Source organism: Emys orbicularis, chromosome 22 (genome assembly GCF_028017835.1).
Source record: "Emys orbicularis isolate rEmyOrb1 chromosome 22, rEmyOrb1.hap1, whole genome shotgun sequence".
Taxonomy (NCBI): Eukaryota; Metazoa; Chordata; order Testudines; family Emydidae; genus Emys; species Emys orbicularis.
Window position 1 is genome coordinate 22,042,252 of NC_088704.1, and position 25,543 is coordinate 22,067,794.

The 25,543-nt window shown below is 54.8% G+C and overlaps 1 protein-coding gene across 1 annotated transcript; it reads right to left on the bottom strand.

The window, feature by feature from the left end:
* On the bottom strand, positions 1-25,252 carry GPR153 (G protein-coupled receptor 153). Its single transcript, XM_065421453.1, has 5 exons — positions 24,897-25,252; positions 21,665-22,094; positions 4,486-4,675; positions 2,983-3,167; positions 1-768 (listed from the first exon to the last, which is right to left on the bottom strand). Exons 1-5 carry the CDS (start codon positions 25,250-25,252, stop codon positions 1-3), a joined length of 1,929 nt encoding a protein of 642 aa, XP_065277525.1.
* Positions 25,253-25,543: the final 291 nt, after the last annotated feature.

Consider the following 25,543-nt stretch of genomic DNA (forward strand, 5'->3'; position numbering starts at 1 on the left):
CTAGGAGGCCGAGCCGATGGAGTCGGAATGAAATGTTATATACCCAGAGGATGCAGAAGGGGAGCTTAAAAAGCTAGTGCTGCTTCCTTTGCTCCCACCTTTCTGTAGATTGTCCTGCTCCCCCCAGGAGATGCTCAAACTCGTCCGAAATCCCCCTGACTCGGAGCAGCTGCTGCTTGCTGGGCGGCTGTCTAGTGCCTGGGCCTCCCCGAGTTCGAAGGGAGTTTGGCTCCTGCAGGGGGCTCTGTTTCCCTCGGGAAAGAGGCATCTGGGGTCCTCCTGGGCGCGGAGAGGCCTGGGCACAGCGAGGGTGCAGCCCTTCCCCTGCGCCGAGAACCTGCGCAGCACCTGAGGCTCCCGCTCAAAGTCGGTCAGAGGGAAGTTGGAGCGCACGCTGGCCTGGGGCAGAAAAGACTCAGGCAGGAGGGAGACGGAAGACGAGTGCATGGGGCTTTTCCTGGGGCTGGGCAGGGGGCTCTCGTCAATGAAGTTCACCACTTCCTCCTTGCTGAAGCACTTGTACAGGTCCTTGCGGGAGAGCGGCTGGAGTGAGATGACGCTCTCCGCAGACTTCCGGCGCTTGCGGTAGGGGAGCCGCTCCTCGTGGTAGGAGGTCAGGCTGCTCCTCTTCTGTGCATGCCGCGGGATGAGGAGGTGGGCCAGCCTGGCCGCGTCCTCACCCGCCCCCCAGCGCTGGAGGTAGGCTGAAATCTGGCCCGTAGTCCAAATGTCCGTTTCATCGTGAGAATAACGCCTCAGAGGCGGGACCTGGAGAAGAGGAGAGAAAATACAACACAGGTCAGCCTTCCCCGCCTGGCCTGGGAGCTTCGTCGTCAGAGCTATGGAGTCATGTCAAACAAAACATTTATGGCACGTCAATGACTTGGTGCTGGATACAAACAGATCAGAGAAAGTCCTGACTGCCTGGTGCTCCTGCCGTTGGCCAGGGCAAGCTGGACGCAGCTCAGTGCAGACACACATTAGGCATTTATGGCGCTTCCTCAAGAATTTTCCATGCGGGTGGCACAGGGAGGGTCTAACCCCCGGGGAGAGGTTCCACAGGGTCCCCAGAGCTGCTGCCAGTGCTGTGCGGGTGGCACCATGACTGGAGCTAAGGCCGAGAAGAACATCCCTTTCCAAAGCCACGTGTTTTCACTGACTCCTGCTGAGTCGCTGCTATGGAACGATCTCCCGCACTGTGCAGAGGCAGGATGGTGTGACGGACAGGACACTGAACAGGGACTCAAGAAACCCGGCTCCAACGCTAACTCTCTGTGTGACCTTGGGCAAATTGCTTCTCCTCTCTGGGTCCGTGTTCCCCTCCCGCCCTGGGTCCATTGGGATGACACGTTCTTTGGGGCTGTGCCTGGCACAACGGGTACTGGCCTCAGTGGCACTACCACAGTGCAAATTAACAACAACTGATTGCTGGGAAATAGAGAAAATGGAAATGGAATAGGCGCACACAAGAGCAATGAACCTGGCTGCCCAACTTCTGGTACTCGCAGCTGCTCCAATTTTAAGTAAGCCTGTAAAGTTTTAGGACACAACATGGGTTCGGTGGGGTCAATGCTACCGCAAAGCGATTCTGAGGGAATAATGCTGACATCTGTCGGTTCCACTGGGTCTCAGAAGCAGGCAGTAAAATACAGAGCAAGTCGATTACACACAGCCTTTCTTACGGCCATCTCTCAAGGTGTTTCGCATGCAATAAGAGACAGTCCAGAGGTGTGTCATTTGGACAAGGCCTCATCTTGCACAATGTACTTTGCTGTTTTAAAGGCCTAGTCTGGAATCACAGCAAATTCAGAGGGTGCTGTACCCTGGGGTGTGAGCTCCATTTTGGAACAGTCAGGAGCCCGCCACAAGGGGCGCTGCAGTCAGCTGTTCTTGGGCCGAGACCCCTGATGGGTGCAAGCAACTGCCAAAAGTTAATTTGACATTTACAAGGAAACTCCACGGATCCCTCAAAACTGGACGAGCAGAGTGAATTGACGTACTCCAGGCTGAACTGCCGGCCAATATTAAACCTTTTCTTACAAGTGATTGTGTGGAGTGCAATGGGGCAGCTGTGAAAATCGGCCATGCCCTAGCAAATCCTGACTGATTTTCCGCCAATCATAACGTGGCACATTCTGGTAGGTTTGTAATTAATGTTTATAAAAACTTCCAATAAATGAATTATTACTTGTCAATTGTTTAATTCCTCAGGGCTGCCCTCCTTCGGTGTGGTCAGCACTATAATCAAGTATACTAAAAAAAAAATACAAACAGAATAAAGTGGGGGAGGGGAGGTTTGCATCTTACAAGGTCACTGATCAATGAGAGAGCATACAACAGCAAAGCAGAATAAGCAAAGGTCAAGCAAGGTCTCACCTAGGGGTCAGCGAGCCAAGGGACAGTTACTTTGCCCAGGGACTTTAAATGGCTCCAGTAATGGCCAGTCCATCTTATATAAAGTTACTTTGCTCCCATTCACCCGTCTCCTGCTCATCCTCTGCTGCGCTGCCGTCACCCACTAACTTTCCACTGAACTCCATGGAATGGTAAGACATGCTCATCCACACAGCACCAACTGGGCTCTTCCTGGCTGTGCCTGGGACGCAGGGCAGGCAAGCCAGTGCTCGCCGTCTGGACACTCGACAGCAGGCAAGGTACATTCCCAAACTGGACAGACATGGACTGTCCAACAGGAGTGAGCTGAATGTGCCCAGATACACCTGCCGGCGCCGCAGGGGCGTCGCGCGGGGACACACCTGGCAGCGCCGCGGGGACACACCTGGCGGCGCCGCGGGGGCGTCGCGCGGGGACACACCTGGCGGCGCCGCGGGCGCCTGTTGCACCTGGAATGCTGAGCCACAGCCAAGCAATTCACACATTTTTTCATACTTTGTAGGCACTTTCTCTTTCCAAGAGCATGTTCCAAGGCTGCTCAGAGGGGAAGGCTGCTGTTCAGCCACTGCCCATCCCGGAGCCCATTACCTGCAGATACTGCATTTTGTTCTCCTGCACCGATCGCACAGGATACACCTGAGGGATTCCTCTCTCCAGGGCCGAGAAGTCGTACTTGGCAATGTGCTCCAGTGCTAAGATATCCCCTCCGTAGTTATAGTCGTAAGGCCTCTCGTACATCAGGTCGGTGTGAATCGCACCATCCAGGCTGGTCTCTGCAAGGGGTTGGTTTCACAATTAGTTTGGAAGGGAAATAAGCACGTGCAATTTAGACCCAGGAGGGAGACGTGGTGCTCTGGTGGGCAGAGCTCTGCTAGCGGAGTCTAGGCAGGAGATTCTCCAGCGGCAGGGCCGGTGGAAGGATGTTTCGCGCCCTAGGCGAAACTTCCACCTTGCGCCCACCCCGTCCCCGAGCCCCCACGCTGAGGTGCCCCCCCCCCCGCGGCGGCTCCCCCCCTCCACCCTGAGGCACGCCCCCTGCCCCAGCTCACCGGCGCCGCAAGCCTGGGAGGTGGGAGAAGTGAAGCAGCCACAGCGTGCTCGGGGAGGAGGCGGGGCAGGGGTGAGCTGGGGTGGGGAGTTCCCCTGCGTGCCGCCCACCCCCCTTGCTGCAGGCGGCCCTCCCCGCGCTCCACTGCCCCAGCTCCCTCCGCCTAAATGCCAGCGGCGACCGGGGCGGCCGAAGATCCGGCCGCCATGGTCGCTACCGAAGAAAATGATGCCCCCCAAATCCTAGCGCCCTAGGCAACCGCCTAGGTCGCCCAAATGGTTGCACCGGCCCTGTCCAGCGGTACCAAGAGCGCTACGTCATCGACTGTTCTTAGCCCGAGGAGCCAGGGTCGCTGGGTCGCTCAGGACTAAATTAAAATGAATCTCCAGCCCAATTCCACGCGCCGCTCCTGGGGGGGCTGATGAGAACACAGCGATTCCACCTCCTCAGAGACGAGGCCGGGAGATGGGATTCACGTCCCAGGGCTGCAGATGGGGGGGCTTTAGAGGACACTCGACTGCAGAGCGGCGAAGGATGGGGTGGTTCAGAACGGGCATCACTAAGGAGCGCCCATTCAGGGATGGGGACCGTGCCCCACTCGAACCACCACTGGCATCATGGAGGGCTGCCATGCCCACCCAGGCTGCACCCACACTGGTGCTCCAACCCCACCCGCGGGAGGGTGGAAGAATGTGGCACAGTAACAGTTAAGGGCATGTGGGTGCCTGGTAACTCCAGACAGGAGAAGACTCCCGGCAAGTGACCCGTTTGCCCACCACCAGGCTTGGAATCGTCTTGGCTAGGCCTGGCTTTGGCTGACCAACCATAGAAACGCATTTGCAGCCACTTCATTGCCCATCACCCAGCCCTCTGCACCCCCATGTTAAAATGCAGAGGGTGCATTGTCAGTGGCGCAGCCCGCCGCTCAGCGGACACAGGACAAGCACCCCGGGAAGGGGTACTGCCGTGGCGGGCGCAGGCTGCCTCAGGCAGCTGCCCAGGGCATCCATCAGGTGTCAGCACAGGGCGTCGCTCGCTCTCACCTTCATCTGCGTCGTCGTTGGACATGATGGCCACGCACTTCTCCCAGATGGACCTTATGTCTGCTCGGTAGCGATCGCAGGCCCAGAGGAAGAGGGGGAGGAGCAGGGACTGGATGACCGAGCACCAGAGAACACACAACACCATCCAGCTGTAGGACATGTCAGACTTCAGGCTGGCAAAGCTCACCACCTGGGACATCAAAACCCCAATGTGTTAGTTACTCAGAATGGAACCATCGGTGCTCAGATGCTGGGGGCACGGCCCCCAAACTGGCCTGGCCCATCGACTCAGGGCCTGCGTGTGCCCCAGAGGTTAGTGCTGCGCCCTGCACAAACGGAGGCCCAGGCTGGATCCCCAGGCCGGCTGGCTGGCAAAATGCTGTGGAGACCTGGCCCGGGGCTAGCCATGTGCACTGCTTTCCAGCAGACCCAGCTCCTGGTCCCTGGGCTGGCAGAGTAACTGCTCTGGGCAGGCTCCGAATGGAGCCCTACACAGCCCCGCAACCCAGAAGCCTCCATGGGGGTGGGCGAGTCCTTAGCTTTCAAGCCGAGCATCCCAGCCCTGTCTTCCCTTCTCCAGGGAGCGGAGGGCAGGGACGCCTGGGAGGCGCCGGTACCCAGCACACAGCTGCTCTGAAGGCCCTGCCTGCACTGCTGGGTGTTGCGTTTGGAGGGCAGCACTTACAGCTGCCACCTCAGGGCCTTGCTCAGGGAGTGAGAGCCACAGACTGTGTCTGGGGGAGATGACGACCCAGGTGTCAGATTGTACCCCCAAGGGTGGCTCCAGCACCACATGCTCGCCCCATACTTCGGGGTGGAGGGGGCGGGTACCTTGCTGGCCTCACGCGTCATGTGTCAGCGCTGGAGCATCGGGAGGAGGCAGTGATTACAGACTCCCACACGCTGCGTGTGAACAGCACCTGGTGCAAAGGGGCCCAGCCCGGCTGACAGGCAGAGCTGGCATCACGGCCTTCCACACCCTCTACGCCGTGGCCTCCCTGCCCTGCCTCCCCTGCCCAGGAAGGGATACAGTCACTGCTACGCCGCTGTTATTCTTGGCACGGTCCCTCCCTCCCCAGGAGTGAGCAGGCTCAGAGACGCACTGAGCTCTGCTCTCCAAAGTGCTGCACGGAGCTCCCGGGAGCGTCACAGCCGTGGCCAAGCAGCCGAGCGTAATGAACACAAGTCCAAGGCAAGAGCAGCGTCACGTCCAGCAGGCATTCTCCGTCACTCTCTGCATCAGCCACTGTCTGGTGCCAGGACACTCCTGAGCGCTCAACATCTCTGTTAACACCGAAACAGGCCTTCATGCACCTGAACCAACTGGGTAACAACTGCGTGGGGCAGGGCGAGTCTGGAAGAGGGGCCCTGCTAACCGGCCTTCTCAGCAACCTGTGAAAGCCTCCAGGCACCTGGCAACCTGCTCCTCTCCAATCCATACGAGAGCCAAAAGCCCAGAGCAGCCTCACCAAGGGAAGCCCACTCAGTTCCAAGCCTGCAGTGCCCTGCAGAGAACAAAGCCTTCTTCTGCGGCTGCCTCCACTTGGGCCCGGTTTCCAGACCCGCTTGGCACACACATTGCTTGATGCAGGGGCACTGCCCTGATGTCAACATCCCACTTGTGACATCAGAGCTAGTCTCAGAGTGAGGCTTATGAGGTCATCAAGAGGATGACGGGAACAAGCAGCAGGGTCCAGAGAACCCAGAAGGAACAAGAATAGGAAGAACAGGGGCAGTAGCAGATGTGCCCAAGGAGAGATTCCCAGTTCCCCCACCAGCGCAGCAGGTATGAGATAGCGGCTTGCATGCAAACGGAGCAGGAGAGTCCTTCACCCCTTGAGCTCCTAGTGCAAAGTCCTCAGCGTAATTCACGCAGGACAATGACACAACCCACCCCAGTTACCACCAGCAAAACAATCTCACCGAGAGCAGCACTGACCAGGGCTGCAGCTGGCAGAGGTTAGAGGGCCACAATCCTGCTGCCATCAGCCACAACGCAGGCAAACAAGCATCTGCGCTTTCTCCTACATTCGGTTCCAGGATCTTTAAAGTTCAGTTCAGTTTGAGTCACTCCTGCAGGAGTTTCCCTCTCCCCTGCTTCCCATGCACCAGAGCTCCCTCTGTCATTCTCAGGCTCCCACACACAGATTCACTGACAGCCACTGCTCCATCCCTTCAATGTGGGATTTCACCATCCCTGCCTGGTCAGAGGGAAGCAGTGTGTGTGTCCAGGTGCAAAGTCCCTTGAGTGGAGAAAGTGCGGAGAAAGGCAGCGTTCTCCTCCTCTGAGAGCCCCCTAACTCCAGCTGAAGGCAATGGAGCTGAGCGCATGCAGCCTCGCGGAGGATCAGGCCCTAGATTCCGGACAAAAGGCAGACAGGCGAGACCGAGGTGGCTTTGCATTGTACTAAGCTCCGTGATACTCACTGGGGTGGTTTTGTCTTTACACGGAGAAACTCCTGTGCAATCTTTGCAGCATCAGTCTCCTGGTAGCAACCCCACCCCGCCCCCACACTTAGCTCCCACGTTCATCAGCCAATCAAGCCGCTGCTGATCAGATGAAATGCCATGCTGGTCTCTCTGGGGCTCCTGGTATCAAATAATGATTACACAAAAGTCACAAGTGAAAACAGCCTTTTGCAGGCACAGCGCCCCCAACCACTCACACTGCCATAGGGAGGCTGGCCGCAAAACCGCGTCCCCTCTTAACACACCTGCCTCCTCCAGCCAGAATTAACAGCAGCCACCCCGACCTTGACAACTGCACCACACGCCAGAAAGCAGGCGGCCCACGCAGCCACTCTGCGGGCGGCAGGGCAGGGCCCCTCCTTCAGTGATTTGCAGACAAAGTCGAGACCAGAGCTGTAAGGACGGACTCAGACAACACGCTCCGGGCTCAGGTGCAGCCGTTTTTCTCAGTGTTTGGGAGCTCGGTCTGCAAAATATAAAGCACTTGGCTGCGCTTTCCCAGACCCAATTTTGACAAGAAAATGACACGTGCCAGCTCCAGTGGGATCACCTGTCCTGACAGCGGGGCTGCGGCGACACCCTCCTCCCTCCAGCAGAGCACGAGCAGAACTGACAACTCTTGCCCAGTGTCAGCCAAGCACTGCTAATCCAGCTTGACACACATGCTGGCTATTAGGCACCTCCCTGCTCCTGCAGAATTTGGAGAGGAGACTGCGGACTCTGGATAGAACTTCCAACATTCTGTCGGCTTCTTGGGATGGTAAAAATTAGATTCAAAGAGGGCACGTTGTCAGGGCCCTGGCGATGGCGAGCCTAAAAGATGCAAGTGCTGGTTCGCAGCCTGCAACCCAAGCCCTGCCCAGCAAACACCCTCCCGCAGAGAGTATTTTTCCTGATTTAATGCCCAAACGTAGCAATTATTCCATCTTTCCCCCTCACTCCCAAGGGCAGGGCATTTCAGTCGCTTTTAGAAGCTGATTACAAGCTTGATGTTCAGAGCAAGCACATGCTAGGGGTTAAATACACGGACCCTGCTAAGCGCACTTCATGCAGGTCTCATGAGACTTCGCCCCAGTGATGCAAGTGGAGCGAAGATGCAATAAAATGATGAATGCTGAAGGAGCTGCTAGGTAACAATGAGGACCCTGAGATGTAACAGCTTTAGGAACAGTGTGTGTGACCAAGTCAGCCAAGGGAAGTTCTTCTGTACTGGATTATAAGACTTTCCTGTCTGAATGTGTTGCTCTAGCTTAATAAGAAGAACAAACAGAAATGCAGGCACACATTCTCCCTGGATAAGCAACCTCCCACCAAACACTGTGGGTGGCAGTTCCAAGGCAATGGCCTACTTCCAGGCCGAAGGGCACAGCTGGCTTGGCATGCTGGGAGCTAGAGAGCAAAGGACAGTAAGGAGTTAAAAAGCACGTCCCTGGAGAAGATGGGTCAGGGAGTTCTAACAGGAGGACAAGCTGTCAGCCCTCCCTGGGAGATTGGCCTTTCCAGACCCAGGGAAGGGTAAGCCTCATGGAGAGGCAGGTATGCGTAGAGGTTGGTTTATTGCTTTTAAGACCTGTTTTCTCTGACATGCTTTTGTTCCAGTAAATTATACTTTGCTTTAAGGAGGGGGTCAGTTCACTAATTACCACTGGAGGGAACAGACTGCAGGGTACGACCCAAGTCAGATCTGCGGAGGCGAGTACCAGGGGAATGCCAGGCAGGGCCCAGTCTGTGAAGGGGAAACGTGCGTGATTCTGCCCAAGCCAGGTGATGGCTCAAGGCTGGGGGCAGGGGCACTCCACGAGCGGAGGAGGGCAGAGGTGCTGATTGCCCGATAACAGTGCCAATCTCCCCCCCCATCTCCAAGTCCATACAAGCAATGCAAACTGAAAGCTTCTCTAGGTTTCCTACTCTGGCAAATGGCTCCATGCTCTCCGCCCATCTGCTGGAAAGGACATGGGCCCTGTGGGTCACTGGTGCCGACAGTGCCCCAGCCGGTGTCATTCTCATCAACGGTCCAAAATCTTACACAGGAAATCACGATTATTCTGCCAAGGTCTCTCTTTGGGGGACTGCCCCTCCCACTCATTAGCTGCTCCAGAGCACTTTGTAGCATCTTGACGACGGCAGCTAACACCAGGCTGCAAGTGAGTGCAAGCGTTCGGCTGTCTCCTCTCTACGTGAACTTGCTCAATGCACTTGGAGCCTCCTGTCTATGGCACCGTTGCTAGGCTGGATACACAGCGATTTGGTGTGAATCCCACAAGCCCTCACTTGTCTATCCTACGCGCATGGTCAAGTGAAGCACGCGCTTAAGCGCTTTCCTGAATCGGGGCATGAAAGAGCCACTTATCTACACCCACCCTGCAAGGCTGGAATGACTTTTTGCATGTCAAAAGTGCTGCCTGTCTCCCGTCCACTCCTCTGAGCTTTCTCCACGCTGGGTTCCAGATGGCAGACAGCAAGTCTGGACTGCTGGGGTTAGGAATTAACATGTTGCTGTTGAAACAAAAGGAAGAGGCCTGGTCTATTAAATTAAAACAACCTCTCTGCAGCGTGGTAGGATAGAGGCCATTTCCCCAGTGGGCTGGCGCATCTAATGCCAGTTCCAGAGCCAAGGAGCTGCACGCAATCACGGACGGCCAGCCCTGTAGCACAAACCACCCAATTATTAATGTTTCAGAATTTGGAAAAGAAAAATACAGCCAGAATATGCAAACTGATTCATATTAATCAAGACTAACTATAGTGCTTCCCCCTGTTAATTAATGGTTCATTAACATAATGGTGTAAGTCAAATTCAAATGAACTTAATTTGAGCTTTATAAATTGACTGCTTAACATCGCCTGGCATGGAGTATCAGCATCATCGCTGTTTGTTAAATCCTGCTTCAAGTAACATCATGAATGGGCTGCAAGGCCAGGAGCAAATTCCTGCTGGAGGAGGGGAGGCTGGCTCACTCGCCAGGGCAGCATTCGCATTTTTAACTTTGCTATCATAAAAATCAGTTTAGTGCTTGTCAGAGGCACCCGATCGGCAGTTTTGGACACTGCCGTTTATTTGCACCAGGTGTATTTATCCCCAGTGCAGAAACAGCACAGGCCACAGCTGTGTAAATTCCACACTCACACCCCAACATGCCTCAGCGGGGATATGGAGGATCATGCCCTGCAGACCGGGAGTGATCTGGGTTAGGGTCTGTCACTCACCGCACGTCTGGACGGTACCCAGCACTATGGGCCCCGACCATGACCTCCAGGTACTGCGTCTTCCTAGGTGGCATCTCCATTCCTGGAGGTTTGCAACCACAGCAATGCAAATCCTCTGCTAATATCTGTGGATGAATAGTCCATTTGGTCCACCCAGGATACCACATCATCCATCCAAGATCTTCTTTTCTGCCTCCTGTTCTTCTGCCATTAGCTTTCCTTTTCAGTGCCCGTAAACATGCGGCATCCGCTGAACCTCTTGCAATGCGCCCTGCAAATCAAATCTTTGTTTTCATAAGATCGCTTACTAGCATTTGCTGCGTTCCAGTGGTGCTGACAATACCCTGCAGTATCCTGGACGAACCTTATGGAATTAAGATGAACTTTATTGAATTAAGTTAAATCTTATTGAACCAGGGTTAATATCTTTGTGTATATTGTATTAAAAATGCAGTTGTGTATGTGTTATTGTGGCATTGAATGTACCTTCTCTAGCAGGGAGGGAGATGCTAATGTATTTCCTCCATTATCAACCCCTGGAAGCCCCCCTCCCAGAGAGATGTATGTACTAGTTCAAACTGTATTCGCCAGGGAAGAAAGGGTTCTTGGATAAATAGCCTGGTTTAAAACTGGTGCAGAACCTTCTCCCGGATCCAGCCAATGGACAAGGCCCCAATCCTTAGGGTAGGGGTGGAAGGACTGGGGGCTAGTTCTGAGCTGAGGCTGTGTTGACCTTGTGGCCACAAGGAAACCCAGGGGCGGGGTGCTGACAGACAGCTCCTGCCAGAATCCAGGTTAGGGTTGGGATGAACCCTGGTAAGATTATTTGCATGCATGCAGGTTCTTTTATTGCCTTTAATATGCTTTCTCTGTAATGCTTTTTACCTTAAGAATAAAGCAGGCCTGCACGGGGAGTGCTGTGTGCTGCCATATAACTATTGCAGTTACACCTGTTCACTGGGAGTAGGTGTCCTCGGGCCACCTGGTCTGTGCTGAGAATTACACAGAGTAGGCAGGGAACGGCGCATCATGGAAACACCCCAGCCAGGAGGGAGAGGGGCTTTAGGTCTCTGCCCAGAAGGGCAACAGCTGGGGAGGCGGAAGCCAGAGAGTGGGTGCCCATGTCGGATTGCTAAGGGGAAATCCAGGCGCAGTTGCCCTGAATGGTGACACCCACCATCTCTAATACTTCTTCACTGTTACAGTCTAGCCAGGAGATCTTCAGAATTATTCTATACACCATAATTCAAAGGATTGGGGGTTGTTTTTTATTATTGATTATTTGAATGTCCCAAGTTTCACAGCCATAGTTTAACGCAGACCAACTGTATGTTTTAAGAGACTAAGTCTTCAGATGGATATCCCGTCTCATCAGACAGTTATTCTTCCAGAATCTCTTCTGGTTTTGCTATTCTGGTGCTGACTTCAGTATCTGATTGTCCATCTTCTGTAACGATGCTTCCTAAACAGCAATAATGTCTCACTTGCTGTTTGGCTGCTTCATTCGCTGGAACCTTGCACGTTTCCCCAGGTTCTTTGTGCACAATGCTAGTTTTTGTCTTGTTCGTATTCAAGTCTAGACCCGATTCTTCGCCACATTCATGTATAATCTCCACTAACTTCATCCAACCTTAGAATCATAGAATCATAGAATATCAGGGTTGGAAGGGACCTCAGGAGGTCATCTAGTCCAACCCCCTGCTCAAAGCAGGACCAATTCCCAACTAAATCATCCCAGCCAGGGCTTTGCCAAGCCTGACCTTAAAAACCTCCAAGGAACCTTCTTTTGAAGGAGCCACCAGCACTGTGCCCTCTGCATGACAAATGGTGCTCACCCACTCTAGGTACTACCACAATATAAACGTTCATGAACAATATCGGTAAGAGGGTATTTGCTGCCTGCAGCTCAGTCAGTCCTTGGCCTCTCTGAAGAGGCTGATGATGAGGGGGCCCAGTTAGGAGGGTGATGTGGCACCTGTGCACTAGGAAAGAAAGACGCCACCAGCTGGTCCCCCTCCAGCCACTGACCACAAGGTAACGACTTTCAGCCATGACCGACCCCAGCCAAATCTGAGCCACTGGCCTGAGGGCAAAAGGCTCACTCCTTCCCCCTCTCCCTGCTGCAGCTTTCCCCTGCTCTAGCCAAGGTCAGCTCCTCCCCATCCATGCCGCTCTGGGGTAGGGGAAGCAGTGCCTCAAGGGGCTGGGGAACCCAGGCCAAGTGCCATGTGAGGAGGGGGAAACCTCTGTACTAGCAGCACCTGCTTCATCCTCACCCCCGCCCCCCAAAAATGGCCAGAAACTCATCCCACGAGCCAAGTCCCACAGTCCCGTGCGAGGCTATGGTGAGCTGCTGGAGAATTTCTTGGGAATTCTGCGAGTTACAGACCAGATTCAGCAGCATGGCCCTAAGCAGCATTTTATCATGAGTCCCACGATCCTGTGTGTTTTTCTGAAAGCTGCAGCTCCAGGACTCCTGTGATTACAAGAGGATCTTTGCTCCGGTTGTTAACAAGGGAGTCTCTAGGTCTCCTGGTTGCAGAGAAAAGCTTGAAAACATGAACCCCAAAGGTGCCAAACCGCAAAGTTATTTTTTAAAGGTCTCATGATCTTTAAGCCACCCTCAGGATTTTGGGGGGCCTGACTTGTGTTTTTTGAGCACTTGGGATTGGCACTATTGCCCTAAGCCATCCAGTCCCCACCTCAAGGCATTCTGGTTTTTATTTAACTGGACACATCAACTGAACTAAACAAAACAATAGCTCTAAGTCAGGCATCTACATATTAAATGTAAGAAGCATTTCTATGCCCTTCAGTTAATGAGTGCAGACACGACTATGCTTAAGAAAGTGAAGCAGAACTGCAAGAATTAGGGCAGTTAAATCATATGCTTGAGTAGATATGCTAATTAATGAGCATGCCCACTGAATGCCGACTGACTCAACATTTCCTGATAAACAGGGAGCGTCATTCTAGGAGGTTGAAATATTGGGGTGTTTCTCCCTGATCTGATTATTTCAGCAAGCTAACCCTTCCGTGCTGTTTATAATGGGTCAGCGGCAGTACAAATGTTTGAGAGCCCTAAGAAAGCCTCATGAGTTAGTAACACTGGGAATTATTTGCAGGGCTTTGGTATTAAGTTAAAGAACAGCTAGTTGTTCCCTTCAAAACCTTTACATTACCCCAGGATATCTGATACAACAACGTCCCCTTGAAAACAGCCTGCCCAGCACGCGGGATACTTTCCAAAGACAAACACGCATAACCGACCCTGCCAATGTTCATTAAAAGAGGGACAGGTTTTGCGCACTTACTCCTATGGTTGGCATTGACTTAGCTGCTGTTGTCCAGCAGAGATCAACAGAACAGTCCCCTGCACAGGTAGGGCGACCAGACAGCATATGTGAAAAATTGGGACGGGGGTGGGGGGTAATAGGCCCCTATATAAGAGAAAGCTCCAAATATCAGGACTGTCCCTGTAAAATCGGGACATCTGGTCACCCTATGCACAGATGGGTTTTTCTGGGAACAATTGGCTGATGATATCTACAGCTTTCAGATCTCCAGAGATCCTTAATGCTGCAGAAATATTCTTCCTTTAATCAGGACTATACGAGAAGTTAGGAGTGGTGAAATCGGATTGCAGGCTGATCCACCGGGTGAATTACCTCCACAGATTTCACTGTGTGACTGTGTAAGATTTTAATTTTTTAAGCTGATCACACCAACCTCCCGATCTTACATTTTTTGCTCTCAATATTTAATACAAGTTCCGTAATAGGAAGCATTCAGAGACCTGCCTTTGGCACATATCAACTGCTGAAATGAAAACTTAAAACAAAACCCCAAAAGAGCCCAAGGATGAAGAGCCATCTGAACTGCTCCATGCCCAGCTGCTGAATTCCGCATCGTCTTCCCGTCACTCTGTCTGGCTGGTACGGTTGAGTTAACTTGCCAGAACAAACCCACCACAACAACTCAGCGAGCAGCATTATGCCAACGCTTTCCCTTTTCCATGCCCTTCTGTAACCTGGGTTCTCCTGACCTCCCGTGCTGCTGCCTGCCACCTTTCATGCTGTAACTCAGGCCTGACACATGAAGTTTCAGAACAGGATTCACACCGAATGGGTTTCAGAGACCCCAGGCCAGGGGTCCAGCACAACCAGCCCAGAGGAAAGAATCAATGACCCAGCCCCAGCCTGGAATCAGAGCTGCTGACGGCGATGCATGTGGGAACGAGGCAGCGGGGACAAGAGCCTAGAAAAGGCTCAAAGACTTTGGGCTGCAAAGATTTTCCATAGGAGGATTCTTTGCGGGGGAGGCACAATAGAGACCAGCGCCCACTGACGGTCTGGACACGGGCTGTCTCCTGGTGCCTGGCCAAGCCTCCCCACTTGGATCTGAAACGACAAGCAGAACGGAGCCTTGGAACGAGCGTTTCAGTCACTCCCGTCACTTTCCAAACCAAGGGCAAGGGAACATTGAGGCGCAGCCAGGGAGACGTGAGATGTGCTCGGCACTGCTTGGCATGGGAATGTCTGGGTTTTGTAATCACAAGCCTGTGGAATCAAACCCCGCAGACGTTCTGGGCACGACAACCCAGCCGAGTTCAACAGGACGAAGCACTGTGAGCAGCTTCCCTTGAATGTGCAAACAGAAACCTGCCCGAATCGCCCCACTGGAGCAGCAGAGACAGAGCCGGGCGCTCGCTCGCTCAAGCTTCACCCGAGTGCCTGGAGCAGTTTTAGAAGCATTTTGTTGTCACAGTGTGCTAAGGACAGAACAGCTGGAAGCATTTCAGAGCACGGTCCTTGCATTTAACAGTTCACCTTGCTGCAGAAAACCTGCATTATAACAAGGGAGCTGGAGGAGACAAGGGGACCGAGCAGAGTGTGTGCGAAGGAAAAGCTAATGAGAGCAAAGGCTATTGCAGCAGGAAAACAGCCCTCCCTGCTCCATGGCCCTCAGCAATGCTGGCTGACAGAGAGCTCAGGGCACTGGGACGAGACAGCACCGTTCACCCCCAGCTCGTTGGCAGCCTGGGACAGCACAGCTGGCTCCCTGGCTGGCAGGCTCAGCAGAAAGGCCCAATACTGTTCCCTTTCCTCCCCCGCCCACGTGGCACCTCTAGTGCTGGGCTGAAGCACATGGGGGGAGCTCGCACTGCCCAGCCTCACACCCAGCTTGGCTTGAGCTCATCCACTTCCAGAGCTGTCATTGCATTACCTTCCACTAGTGCAACGTCCCCATCAGAGAGACAAGGCACCACCCAAGGACGTGTGCCCACACTGCACCCAGGCAGGCCCAGAGAAAAGCTGGTACCAGGATGTCAGTGTGGCATCCTGTTAGCTAGGGTAAGCACAGCCAGTGGACACTGTGTTAAACACACCAGTTGTGTCGACACGGAGCTCGGCGCTAACAGCGTGTTCGTTACCACGGAGTCTCTCTTGAGGCCATTTCCCAGTGCAGACAAGCCCCGGAAGGCTTGGGCTGCACTTAGCAGTTATGTCAGCACAGCCATGCTGGTCAGGGTGTGAAAAACCACACCCGACTGATGGAGCTGTGCTGACAACAACCAGCATAACGGTTGCTGTGTTGACAGAAGCAAACCTTGTTTGGGGAAATGGCATTCCTACAACAGGAGAACGGACTCTGCGTCCGCTGCCAGAGGCTCCATGGTGCTGTCCTTGAATTAGAACTCGTGCCTAGATGGTAGTGCAAGGGCTCCTGAAGAGTGCGCTGCACCAGGTGCTCTCCAGCATCCACGTGGGGCCCTCGCTTACCACATGCTAAAGCCACCTCCTCAGGAGTCTGCACTAGCTACAGGGCGGGTGCAAGGATGTTCCGCGCCCTAGGCAAAACTTCTATATTGCGCCCCCCCCCTCCCCGAGCCCTGTGGCAGCTCCCCACCCCCCCTCCGCCCTGAGGCGCCCCCCCGCGGCAGCTTCCCCCGGCCCGGGGAGCCATGCAGCAGCTCCCCACCCCAGCTCACCTCTGCTCCGCCTCCTCCCCGAGCATGCCGTCGCCGGTCCACTTCTCCCGCCTCCCAGGCTTGTGACGCCAATCAGCTGTTTGGTGCCGCAAGCCTGGGAGGGAGAGAAGCAGAGCAGGGCGGCCTGCTCAGGGGAAGAGGCGGAGCAGAGGTGAGCTGGGGCGGGGAGTTCCCCTGCATGCCACCCCCCACCCTTACTTTCTGCAGGCAGCCCTCCGCGCCCCCCTGCCCCAGCTCCCTCCGCCTAAATGCCGATGACGACCGGGGCAGCCGAAGATCCGGCTGCCGCGGTCGCCGCCGAAGGACCCGAAATGCCGCCCCCAAAATGCTAGCACCCTAGGCGACCGCCTAGGTTGCCTAATGGGTTGCACCAGCCCTGACTAGCTAGCAGGGCTGGCCAGGACTCTGGGGGAAGCCTCTGGATGCTGCTCCACAACCAGCCACAGCAGTGTTGGCATCTGGCCCCGGGCCTCCGGCATGGGAGACCAGAACATGCCGCTGCAGGCACCACGAGCAGCCCCTCCTCCCAAGGGGAACATGAGAGAGGAAATGTGCATCCCTTTCCTCCTGTCCTCAGTGTTTATTATGTAAATTCCAGCAGAGAACGTTCCCCCCTTAGGGTCTGATACATTTAGACAGCGAATACTTCAAAAGAACAAGGAGTCCTTTTTATCTGCTCGTCTCATTGGCACGTCTCCTCCACGCCATGCTCCCCAGCGCACCCGGGGCCATGCCTGGCCCAGCCGCTCCAGCAGAGCGCAGGGCACACAACGCTGCCTGTTCCCCATGCTTCACCTCCTGCACATCTCCGGGGATTTTCAGCCCAAGATAAATTCTTGCTCTGCTGAGGCTTTTTCCAAGAGCAGAATTTTAAGTAAGAATCCTGTCAGCACCGAGCTATTTAAAAATCCCAGCCATCAGCTCCAACAGTCACATGCTCTCAGAGCCCGGGGTCATCTTTAGCACCTTCCAAATAAAATCCGCTCATCCGGCACTCGCTCACACTCTCCCCCGCCCCTCTCTTACGGGCTCCGGATTTCTGTCCCCCTTCCCATGTTCCCTGCCTCTCCAGGGAGCAGACTCCCCTCCCCCCGGGGGGGGGGACAAGCTGGCCTTTACTGCCTTGTCTTTTGGACTGATCCACCAATGGCCAGGGACAGGCTGTGGGATCCTTAGTCCAAAGAGAAGCAGCAGCTACCCAGGAATGAGTCACTGACTTTGGAGGCCAGAGGCCAGCTCCCCTCAGCCACGAGAGGCTATATTTAGGAGGGGCTGGCGCAGGGAGGTCCTGGGAAATGTTCCGGTCTGTCGGCTCGGCAAACAGGGCGCCGTGTCGCGAGGGCGTTGCGCTGAGGAGGGGTGGGTGGCTTAGCGAGAGGACCAACTGTCGAGGCACACGTCTTGCTCTCGCCAAGGTGCAGAGGGCCTCGGAAGACCAGGTGGGGCCCCGCCCTGGACCATCGGGCACAAAAGGAGCCTGCCGTGCCCTAACAGGAGTCATGGCTACAGAGCTATCCCCACATTAGCCACACAGGGCTGATGGGGCCCAGCCAGTTCCTGAGGTACAAGCTGCGGATGCTCCTGAAGAGGCAGAAGCAGCAGCGGGAGGATGAATGGGGGAGCAAAGGGGGATGATCCTGCCGGTGACGGGTGGAAAAACAGAGAAAAACCAAACATAAAAAGGTGCCAAGCCCCAGTGGAATCAGGTCAGATTTAAAGCGGAAACAATACACTTGCTGCATTCAAATTAGGCATCTAATGAAGCATGAAATATAATTTCAGGCTGCTGAATTAGTGTCCGGCGGTGCAGAAAAGCACTGGATTGGCCTGGCTGTCTGTAAACACAGCCTACCAACGACACCTACCCTGGCCTACCAACCTCCCACCCACCTCTGACTGCCCCCCTCCCCGGCTGTGCGTTACTGTACATAGCTCACGGCGACAGGACATCAGCAGCGCAGCTCCAGCGTCACACCAGCGCCACTGAGAGCCAACGGGGCTCCTCGTCCCCCCGGTGAGAGGGAGCGGGAGCGTAGGGACGGGCAGGGAAGGCGAGTGCCAGAGAAATGGGCAGGAGGTTCCCAGGGCACTCAGAAGGGCTGGCATTGCCCCCCGCCTCCTGCCCACTGAGCCAGGCGAGAAGAATGTCTGCAAATGAGGAATCCCCGTTGGCCAGCAGGCGTCTCCTCCGCGAGTGCCCCAGCCCGAGGGCGCTGCACTGCCAACGTGCTCCACAGTCAGCACCGGCTTCAGGCAGCCAGCCTCGGCGTCCCTGGCAGGTTAAGGGACTTGCCTAGGGACACAGATTCAGTCAGTGGCAGACTCGGGATAAGGGATTCAGGTACTATGGTGGCAGGGGTCGTGGAAGTTGGGAGAGATGGAGCTCGGCTGTTTCTGGCTCCTAGGCCCCTCCTCGCCCACTACCATCTGGCTGCTTTCTCAAAGGCACAAACACAGGGGCTCCTACAGCGCAGGGGGGGCTATGGGCCTGAAAAGGCAAATCACCCTCCATAGATTTAGCCAGTCATTTATTAATAACTCTCCAAGCCAGCACGCCAGACTTCTCAGGAGCATCGGCGGGTTATTAGCAGGCTGCAAAGCTCTGCCCCACCAGGGTGAACCGCGCCCCATCGCCCATCTGGGGCCATGTCTCCAGGGTGGAATGCAATCACACTCTCCACAGGGGCTATCGCTTACTGACTCATGGCTTCCGAGAGTGGATATTATTTGCTGGCAAGGTGTGGATGAGCTGGCAGCTCAGGGAACAAAATCTCAGCCAGGCAACACGTCTCTGTCATGTTTTGCCTGCACAACAACAGGCTTTTTTGAACGGCTTTAGCAACAGGCCTTCCTCTGTGCAGGCTGGGCCAAAGGCCTGTACCAGCTCTCCATCCATTGCAATGCACGTACACGTATTCTCGCCTGACGAGGGTCCTGCCAGTGCTTCTCCCTTCTCTCCCCAGAGAAGCCAAAGATACACACAGAGTCCTGCTTAGAGGAGCTGCACCAGCTACCAAAAGAACCAAGTGAATAAATGTTACAGCCGAAGCAGGGAAATCTGCATCACTTGCCTCTGCTGGGCATTTCATAAGCTACTTCCCATGCAGTAATTACAGGCACTTACCACCCCCAGCTGCCTGGTGTGAACGCTGGGCCTGCCACAAGTCCAGCATTATCTTAAAAGCCACAGGATTCCCATCCCCACCATACACGACAGCCACCGAATAAAGCATTGCGGGCACTTGCCCAGGCAGTTCTCAGGTCCACGCCTTTTTCTCTGGCTAACTCCAGGTGCACAGCCCTCCCTGTCTCCAGTCCTGTGCTCACAGCCCCCTCTCGTGATGGAGAGGAGGGGCCGGCACGCCCCATGGCCACTCGCCCCCATTCTCCACCACAAGCCAAACATGGGAAGTGCTGGGGCAGGACCAATCAGAGGCGTCACATGGCTTGGGATGATTTAGCTGGGGATTGGTCCTGCGTTGAGCAGGGGGTTGGACTAGATACCTCCTGAGGTCCCTTCCAACCCTGATAGTCTATGATTCTGCTCCCTTCTGGGGCCTCGCTTTCCTTGCCCTAAAGCTGCTGGAATTCATCTGCATGAATCGATGTACTCACATGCCCCCCCCCCACACTGTGGTATCTGGGTGCCTCACTGGCATCCCTCCCCCCACCCCACAAAGCTGGGCAGTGCTACTGCCCCATGCTGCCGATGGGAATGCAGGCACAGAGAGACCTGCCCAAGGTCACTCAGGGAGGCAGTGGCAGAGTTGGGAACTGAACCACATTCCCCAGGGGTCCAGCCCAGTGTCTTAACCACAAGCCCGTCCCAGCTGCCCCACCACAAGGCTCCCCAGACCCCCGCACAGGCAGATGGGACGGCTACACGTGCACTTGGCTCCTGCCTCAGTAACTCTCTGTGCTGAGCGGATTTGACAATGCTCAGGCCGGGGGGTCAGACCTGCCAGCGTCCCAGCTCCTCTCTTCACTAAGGCTGATCTTTAATTCCCAGCTCCCGACATGCACTGCCTTCCCCCTATCCCTGCGCTCCTATTGCGCAGGCAGGCTTGTATGAGAACGGCACTTCAAAGACATCGTTATTCTGCATTTCATCAGCATTAAACCATCTTTGCCATTTATTAGCCTTTCAATTCATTCCATATTCTGGCTCTGGCTACATTCCTCCTCACAGCGCACCCAGCCCACTTGGTTCCGGGCATGCACATCGGTCCTGCAGTCTCTGCACCAACCCCGTTCAACTGCCCCGACAACGCGGGACGTCACTCGCTCCAGGCCCGGCGCTCCCTCCGTCCCACACAGCCCTGCAGAGACGCCCTGTGATTTATTAGCAGTGGAAACTCTGAATCACAGAACTCCAGAAAAGTGCCAAAGTTCAAGGCACGAATCCCACAGCCTCCCCCTCTGCCTCCACTGCTGCGTGAGGCTGTTTCCTTGCTGCTCTCACATATGCATGTCAGAGGCCAGTTTCGCAGGTCTGGGTCCTAGCAGGCTGAGAGCTATGGTAGCAATGTGCGTTCACACAGAGCAGGAGTGAAACCCGGCTCAGGAAAGAGCTGCAGGATCCCGGCTCCCAAGCAATGGTGCAGGAGCTGGCACTGAGCAGGGACCCAGCGCTTCCCCAGGGAGCCCGGCTGTCTGCACTCACACCGCCGGTAGACTACGGGGGACCTTCTCATGGAATTCCCCACGTGGAGAAACCTGCCCAGGAGGCAGGACATTCAGTGAGGTTCCTCTCAAGCAACTTCCCCAGACCACTCTCTTGAGGGTGTGGGGTTTGCCCCATTGCCCCAGAACCCACAGCTCTCAGGGGATCTGCTAGAGGCCAGGGCAAAGGCCGTATAGACATGCGGGTGGGAGCAGTGGTTTCCACAGCACAGAGGGACTCTGACCAGGAGCTATTACAGCTCTAGGCCAAGGGATGAGGGGTACAATCCCCCAGAGGCAACAGACCTCCCCTTCCACACAGGCAGGGAGAGAACCCCTCCTCAGCTTGTCCTCAGAGCATGGCCTTGCGCTCTGGCCCTGGCGCTTCTGGGAACAGCTGCAGGACGCCGAGGAGGGGGTGGCAGGGGAGAGTCTGCGGTAATTTCGCTCCAGTACCCAGCCAATTCAGAAAACCCAGGTCACCTGATTATTCTTTGTTAGCGAAACATCCTTCAGCCCCGGGTACCGAGCCCCAACAGCGGCACTGTCCCAGCCCCACGCCGGGGGAGCACAAACGCCAAGTCATGATTTCCATGGCACCACCAAACCTGCAACCAGCACCCAAACTGCCCCCGTCCCCTGTGGGATTGGAAGGGCAACTTTCCACAGTCCAGCAGCAAGTGCCCCAGGAACGAGCGTGTGCTGCTGCATTTACCCTGGGCGAACGTTGCCTGAAATGCCCCCTCTGGGCGCCAGAAACCTCCGGTCCGGGGTTGCATCAGCCTGGGCAGCTTTCCCCCTTTGTGCACTAGTCACTAATCCAACCCCTCCTGCCCAGCGGTCACTCACCAGGATGGGAAAGCCCATCAGGAAATCATAAATGAACACGATCCCGGTGACCAGGTAGGTGATTTGCAGAGAGGTCTTGATGGGCTCGGAGCCGTCGATGGACGAGCGCCGTTTGCCCTCCGCGTCCTCCACCACGATGGCAGGCACGTTGAACTTGTTCCTGTCGACGCTGTGCCCCATTTGGACGGAGAAGGTCTGGAAGAGGGCGATGCTGGTGCAGACGACGCCCATCGCCACACTGCCGCTGATGAGGAGCAGGAAGCAGACGCCGAAGCCCAGGCCGATCTCAGTGACAATGAAGCGACAGTCCCTGGCGTAGAAGCGCTCGGTGGTGTCATGCCATCCGACTGCTGGCAAGGTGGAGAGGATGAAGGACACCATCCAAATGCCCATCACAGTGTGAACAGCTTGTTTCTTGGTATTGCTCAACCTGTGGAGAGAAAGACAGTATTCCGTGGGTACAGACGAGACCCGCAGGGCAGTGCTGGCTGGAGAAGACCCAGAGGTACCAACTGCCCCCAAATGCCATGTCACCACCAGGGCAAAGGCGCTCACGATACGAAGATAAAAAGGAAAACAGCCTCGCAAGCCACAATGGAGCCGTGACCAGGTGGGCGGCTGACCCTGACCCCCTGCTGAGGATGAGGTGATGTGGGAGGAAGAGGGCGTGAATTATTTGTGCTTGTGTCAAACTGGCCGAGCGAGCTGAGGAGGAATTGAGCTGGGCACACAAGCAGATACCAATCCATCTCCAACCTTGCGTCACAAGCGCTTGTCAGGTTTCTAACTGGTACCTAGCCCGCCCATGCGGAATTCACCTCCTCCTCGGCACTGCCAGCCAGGGCCTGTGGTAACTGCCCCTCTCCAGCCGCCAGCCAAGCAACCCTCCTGCTTTCAGCTCCTGCAGAATGCGGCAGCTGGCTACAAACGCAGGGCCCGGCCCTGCAAGGTGCTGAGCGACTTCAACTCCCACCAACTCCGCACACCTCACAGGGCCGGGCCTGGACTTCACCGACACACAAGCCTGCAAGAGCCTGAGACGCTGCTGCCCTGACCCACAGCACCAAGCTCAGGATGGGGAGGCTGCATTTGCCTCGTGCCCACCCGACCTGAGCGCGCCGTGCTACCTCTCAGGCGTGGCGGGGCGGTTCGGACGTTAGCTGCACTGGGGTTTCTCTGTGTGCGGCTGGATCCTCACCCTGTCCTGCCGCCCCGAGTGCCGCGGCAAGGGGATGATTTCTGGCAGCCTAGTTCAGCTCCATGGTGCTATTCAAGCTTCTTTCTGGTCACTGGAAAAAATACAATTGCTCCAGGGAGGGTGTCACCACCCAGCCCGACTCCTGCACCATGTCCAGCCTTCTGCTTTCGGTAAAGCAGCTCACAGAGCCAGAGAACGGCGGCCTTCGGCAAGTGGAGGAGCTGACTGGGCAGGGTGCTATGCTTGGCTCCCCCCAGGCTGCTGAACAGAAAAGGGTCTGTCTACACAGCACTGGCAGGTGTGAGGCCGAGCTCAGGCAGACACGTTAGCTCTGCTTGAACCAGAGCATTAAAAACAGCATGCGGCTGCGGTGGTCTGGGCAGAGGCATGGGCGAGCTGCCCGGGTACGATCCTGCCTGGCCCCTGGGTACGTACTCAGCCAGCCAGCCCTAGCCGTGAGGCCATACTCCTATTTTTAGGCACTAGCTTGAGTCAAACTGGTGTACGTATGTCCAGCCAAGCGGGGAACGAGGCCTCCCAGCTGCTGTGTAGACAGCCCAGGAGAGCAGCATTATTCATATTTCATCTTTTCATACTGTGGCAATTCTGTTCAATCGTAAAAACACCCAATGCAGCGTTTTTCCTACTTTAAACAGATAAATACTCTTATGGGATCAGCTCTTTGATTGTTGCTTAGAACTTCAAATGACATGTAGAAACTACATTCGTCTCAGCAGCAGGCTCTCACTAGAGCCACCGACCGATTCCATACAGGCTGCCAAACGCCAACAGACAATAGAGACTGCTGATCCTGACGGACGGATTCAATTTGGAGGACTAGGGGTAAACTCCAGGCAGTGTCTCACCTAGCTGAGTGCTGCTGGGAAGTGTGGCAGTGTCAGGCTCAGGCTGGCATGACTGACAGGCTCCAAATTGAGAAACGTTTCTATAGAGATTCTCCAAGACTGAAGCTCTGCTAATAAACCCCAAGAGAAGAGTCATTTTCATTTTGCTTTATGCTCTTTTGAAGGCGCCTATCAGATATTGTGTCGTCTATTTATAAGTAACTACTCCTGCAGCATCTGAATAAAAAAAAAAAGGCTAAGGAGAGAGAGCTAATGGAAAGCAGTTGGTTAAAGGGAGATAAAAGGAAATATTCAGAGAACAGTTCCAGGGGCATGTACAAGAAATGAGAATGAGACAGACACGAAGTTGTTTTTTATGTAAACATCTCTCCAGCTAGAAGAAAAGGATTCTGGAGGGCTGCTGCAGCAGTTTTCACACGCTGGGAGTCGCATAGCTCCTCTTGGCCAGGCCGTTTTCACAATTCCCCAAAAGCCCCAGGGAGCACACACAGTGCAACCAGCTTCCCAGTGGGGTGGTTGGAATCCACCCGAGCAGGAAACAATTCTACAGTACCGGGAGATATTAGAGAAAATGTATTTAAATTGCAAAGGAAGTGATAAAAGAGGATTAGACCCAAAAATATCAGAGACAGCAGGAACTTGTACTGAATGTTTATTCTTTCAGCTTCTGAAATGCAGCAAAATCATAAACTCCTAAGGATAATTCTTTGATCAACTGCCTTAATATTCTTTCTCCAAAATATCAGGCCTAACACTGCTCTGCCTCTGTATGCAGAATTCAGATGGGACGTTTGCTGTTTGAAGGGGGAACTGAAAAGCTTTTTTTTATCATCCTAGTTCCAGTTCTGTAGCGAGGGAAATACAGAACTCTGGACTCTCATCTCGGCAGGGAAGTGCAAAAGGAGCCAGCTTTCCAATCCATCATGCTCCCAGAACGTGGCAATGGATTAGCTCATTCTAAAAGCCGAGATTTTAACTGAAACCATGCTGTTTGTGCTGCTCAGAGCTGGTCGCCAGGGTCAGTCCATTTCTATATACAAGGGGTTCCCCATCTCTAGACTTACTTCATGCCAGCTTGGAATGCATGTCATTGCACTCGATGGATTTTTATCATGTTTTAAAAATAAAAATGTGATTGAGTTAGAAAAGGAGGGAGAGAGAAATTTACCTGTAATTGACTGGCCAGCGGACCATCCACATCCGATGGTAGGACAGGGAGGTGACTGAGAAGCAGGTGACCAAGGTTAAGGTATAGAAGGTGGAGACAAAGACCTTGCAGAGGCCTTCGCTCCATTCATAGTCTGAGCGCTGCCGCCGGAGCTCGATCACAGAGTACATAGTAATGGGGATGGCTATGTTAAGGATGTGAGTCCCAGCCAGTGTGCAGATAAGGAACTCCAGGGGCTTCCATTTCTTCTGCTTGGCACTTACACTCAGAATCCCCCAGGTGTTGGCTAGAACGGAGATCCCCGAGCAGACCAGCCAAGCTACCGCATTGTTGTGTAGTCTCTGATCATCATTCATGGTGGAGGGTGGAGGCACCTTCAGATGAGGCAAGTTGTGGATGACGTACAAGGAAGAAGGAGGGAAGTAAATACATCCTACAGCAGAGTGCAATCCATCCAGGGCGCCTTAGGGAGGGATCGCTCGCTGCAGGGGAGGACCCAACACCAAACGACTCCGGAACCTGCAGGAATACAGAGGGTCTGGCAGGTTAAAAGCCCCTCTCATACGTTTTGCCTGTCGTTCCTACTGCTGTGTGCGCAATGGACACGCAGCTGAACGCTGCCGTCCCCAGCGCAGGTCCCTCCAGGA

Coding starts and splice junctions, on each gene's coding strand:
- GPR153 (XM_065421453.1), bottom strand. CDS start 25,252: ATGAATGATGATCAGAGACTACACAACAATGCGGTAGCTTGGCTGGTC. Junction 22,095..24,896: donor CGCTGGCCAGTCAATTACAG/GTAAATTTCTCT, acceptor TTCTCTCCACAG/GTTGAGCAATACCAAGAAAC. Junction 4,676..21,664: donor TGATGGGCTTTCCCATCCTG/GTGAGTGACCGC, acceptor TTGATGTCCCAG/GTGGTGAGCTTTGCCAGCCT.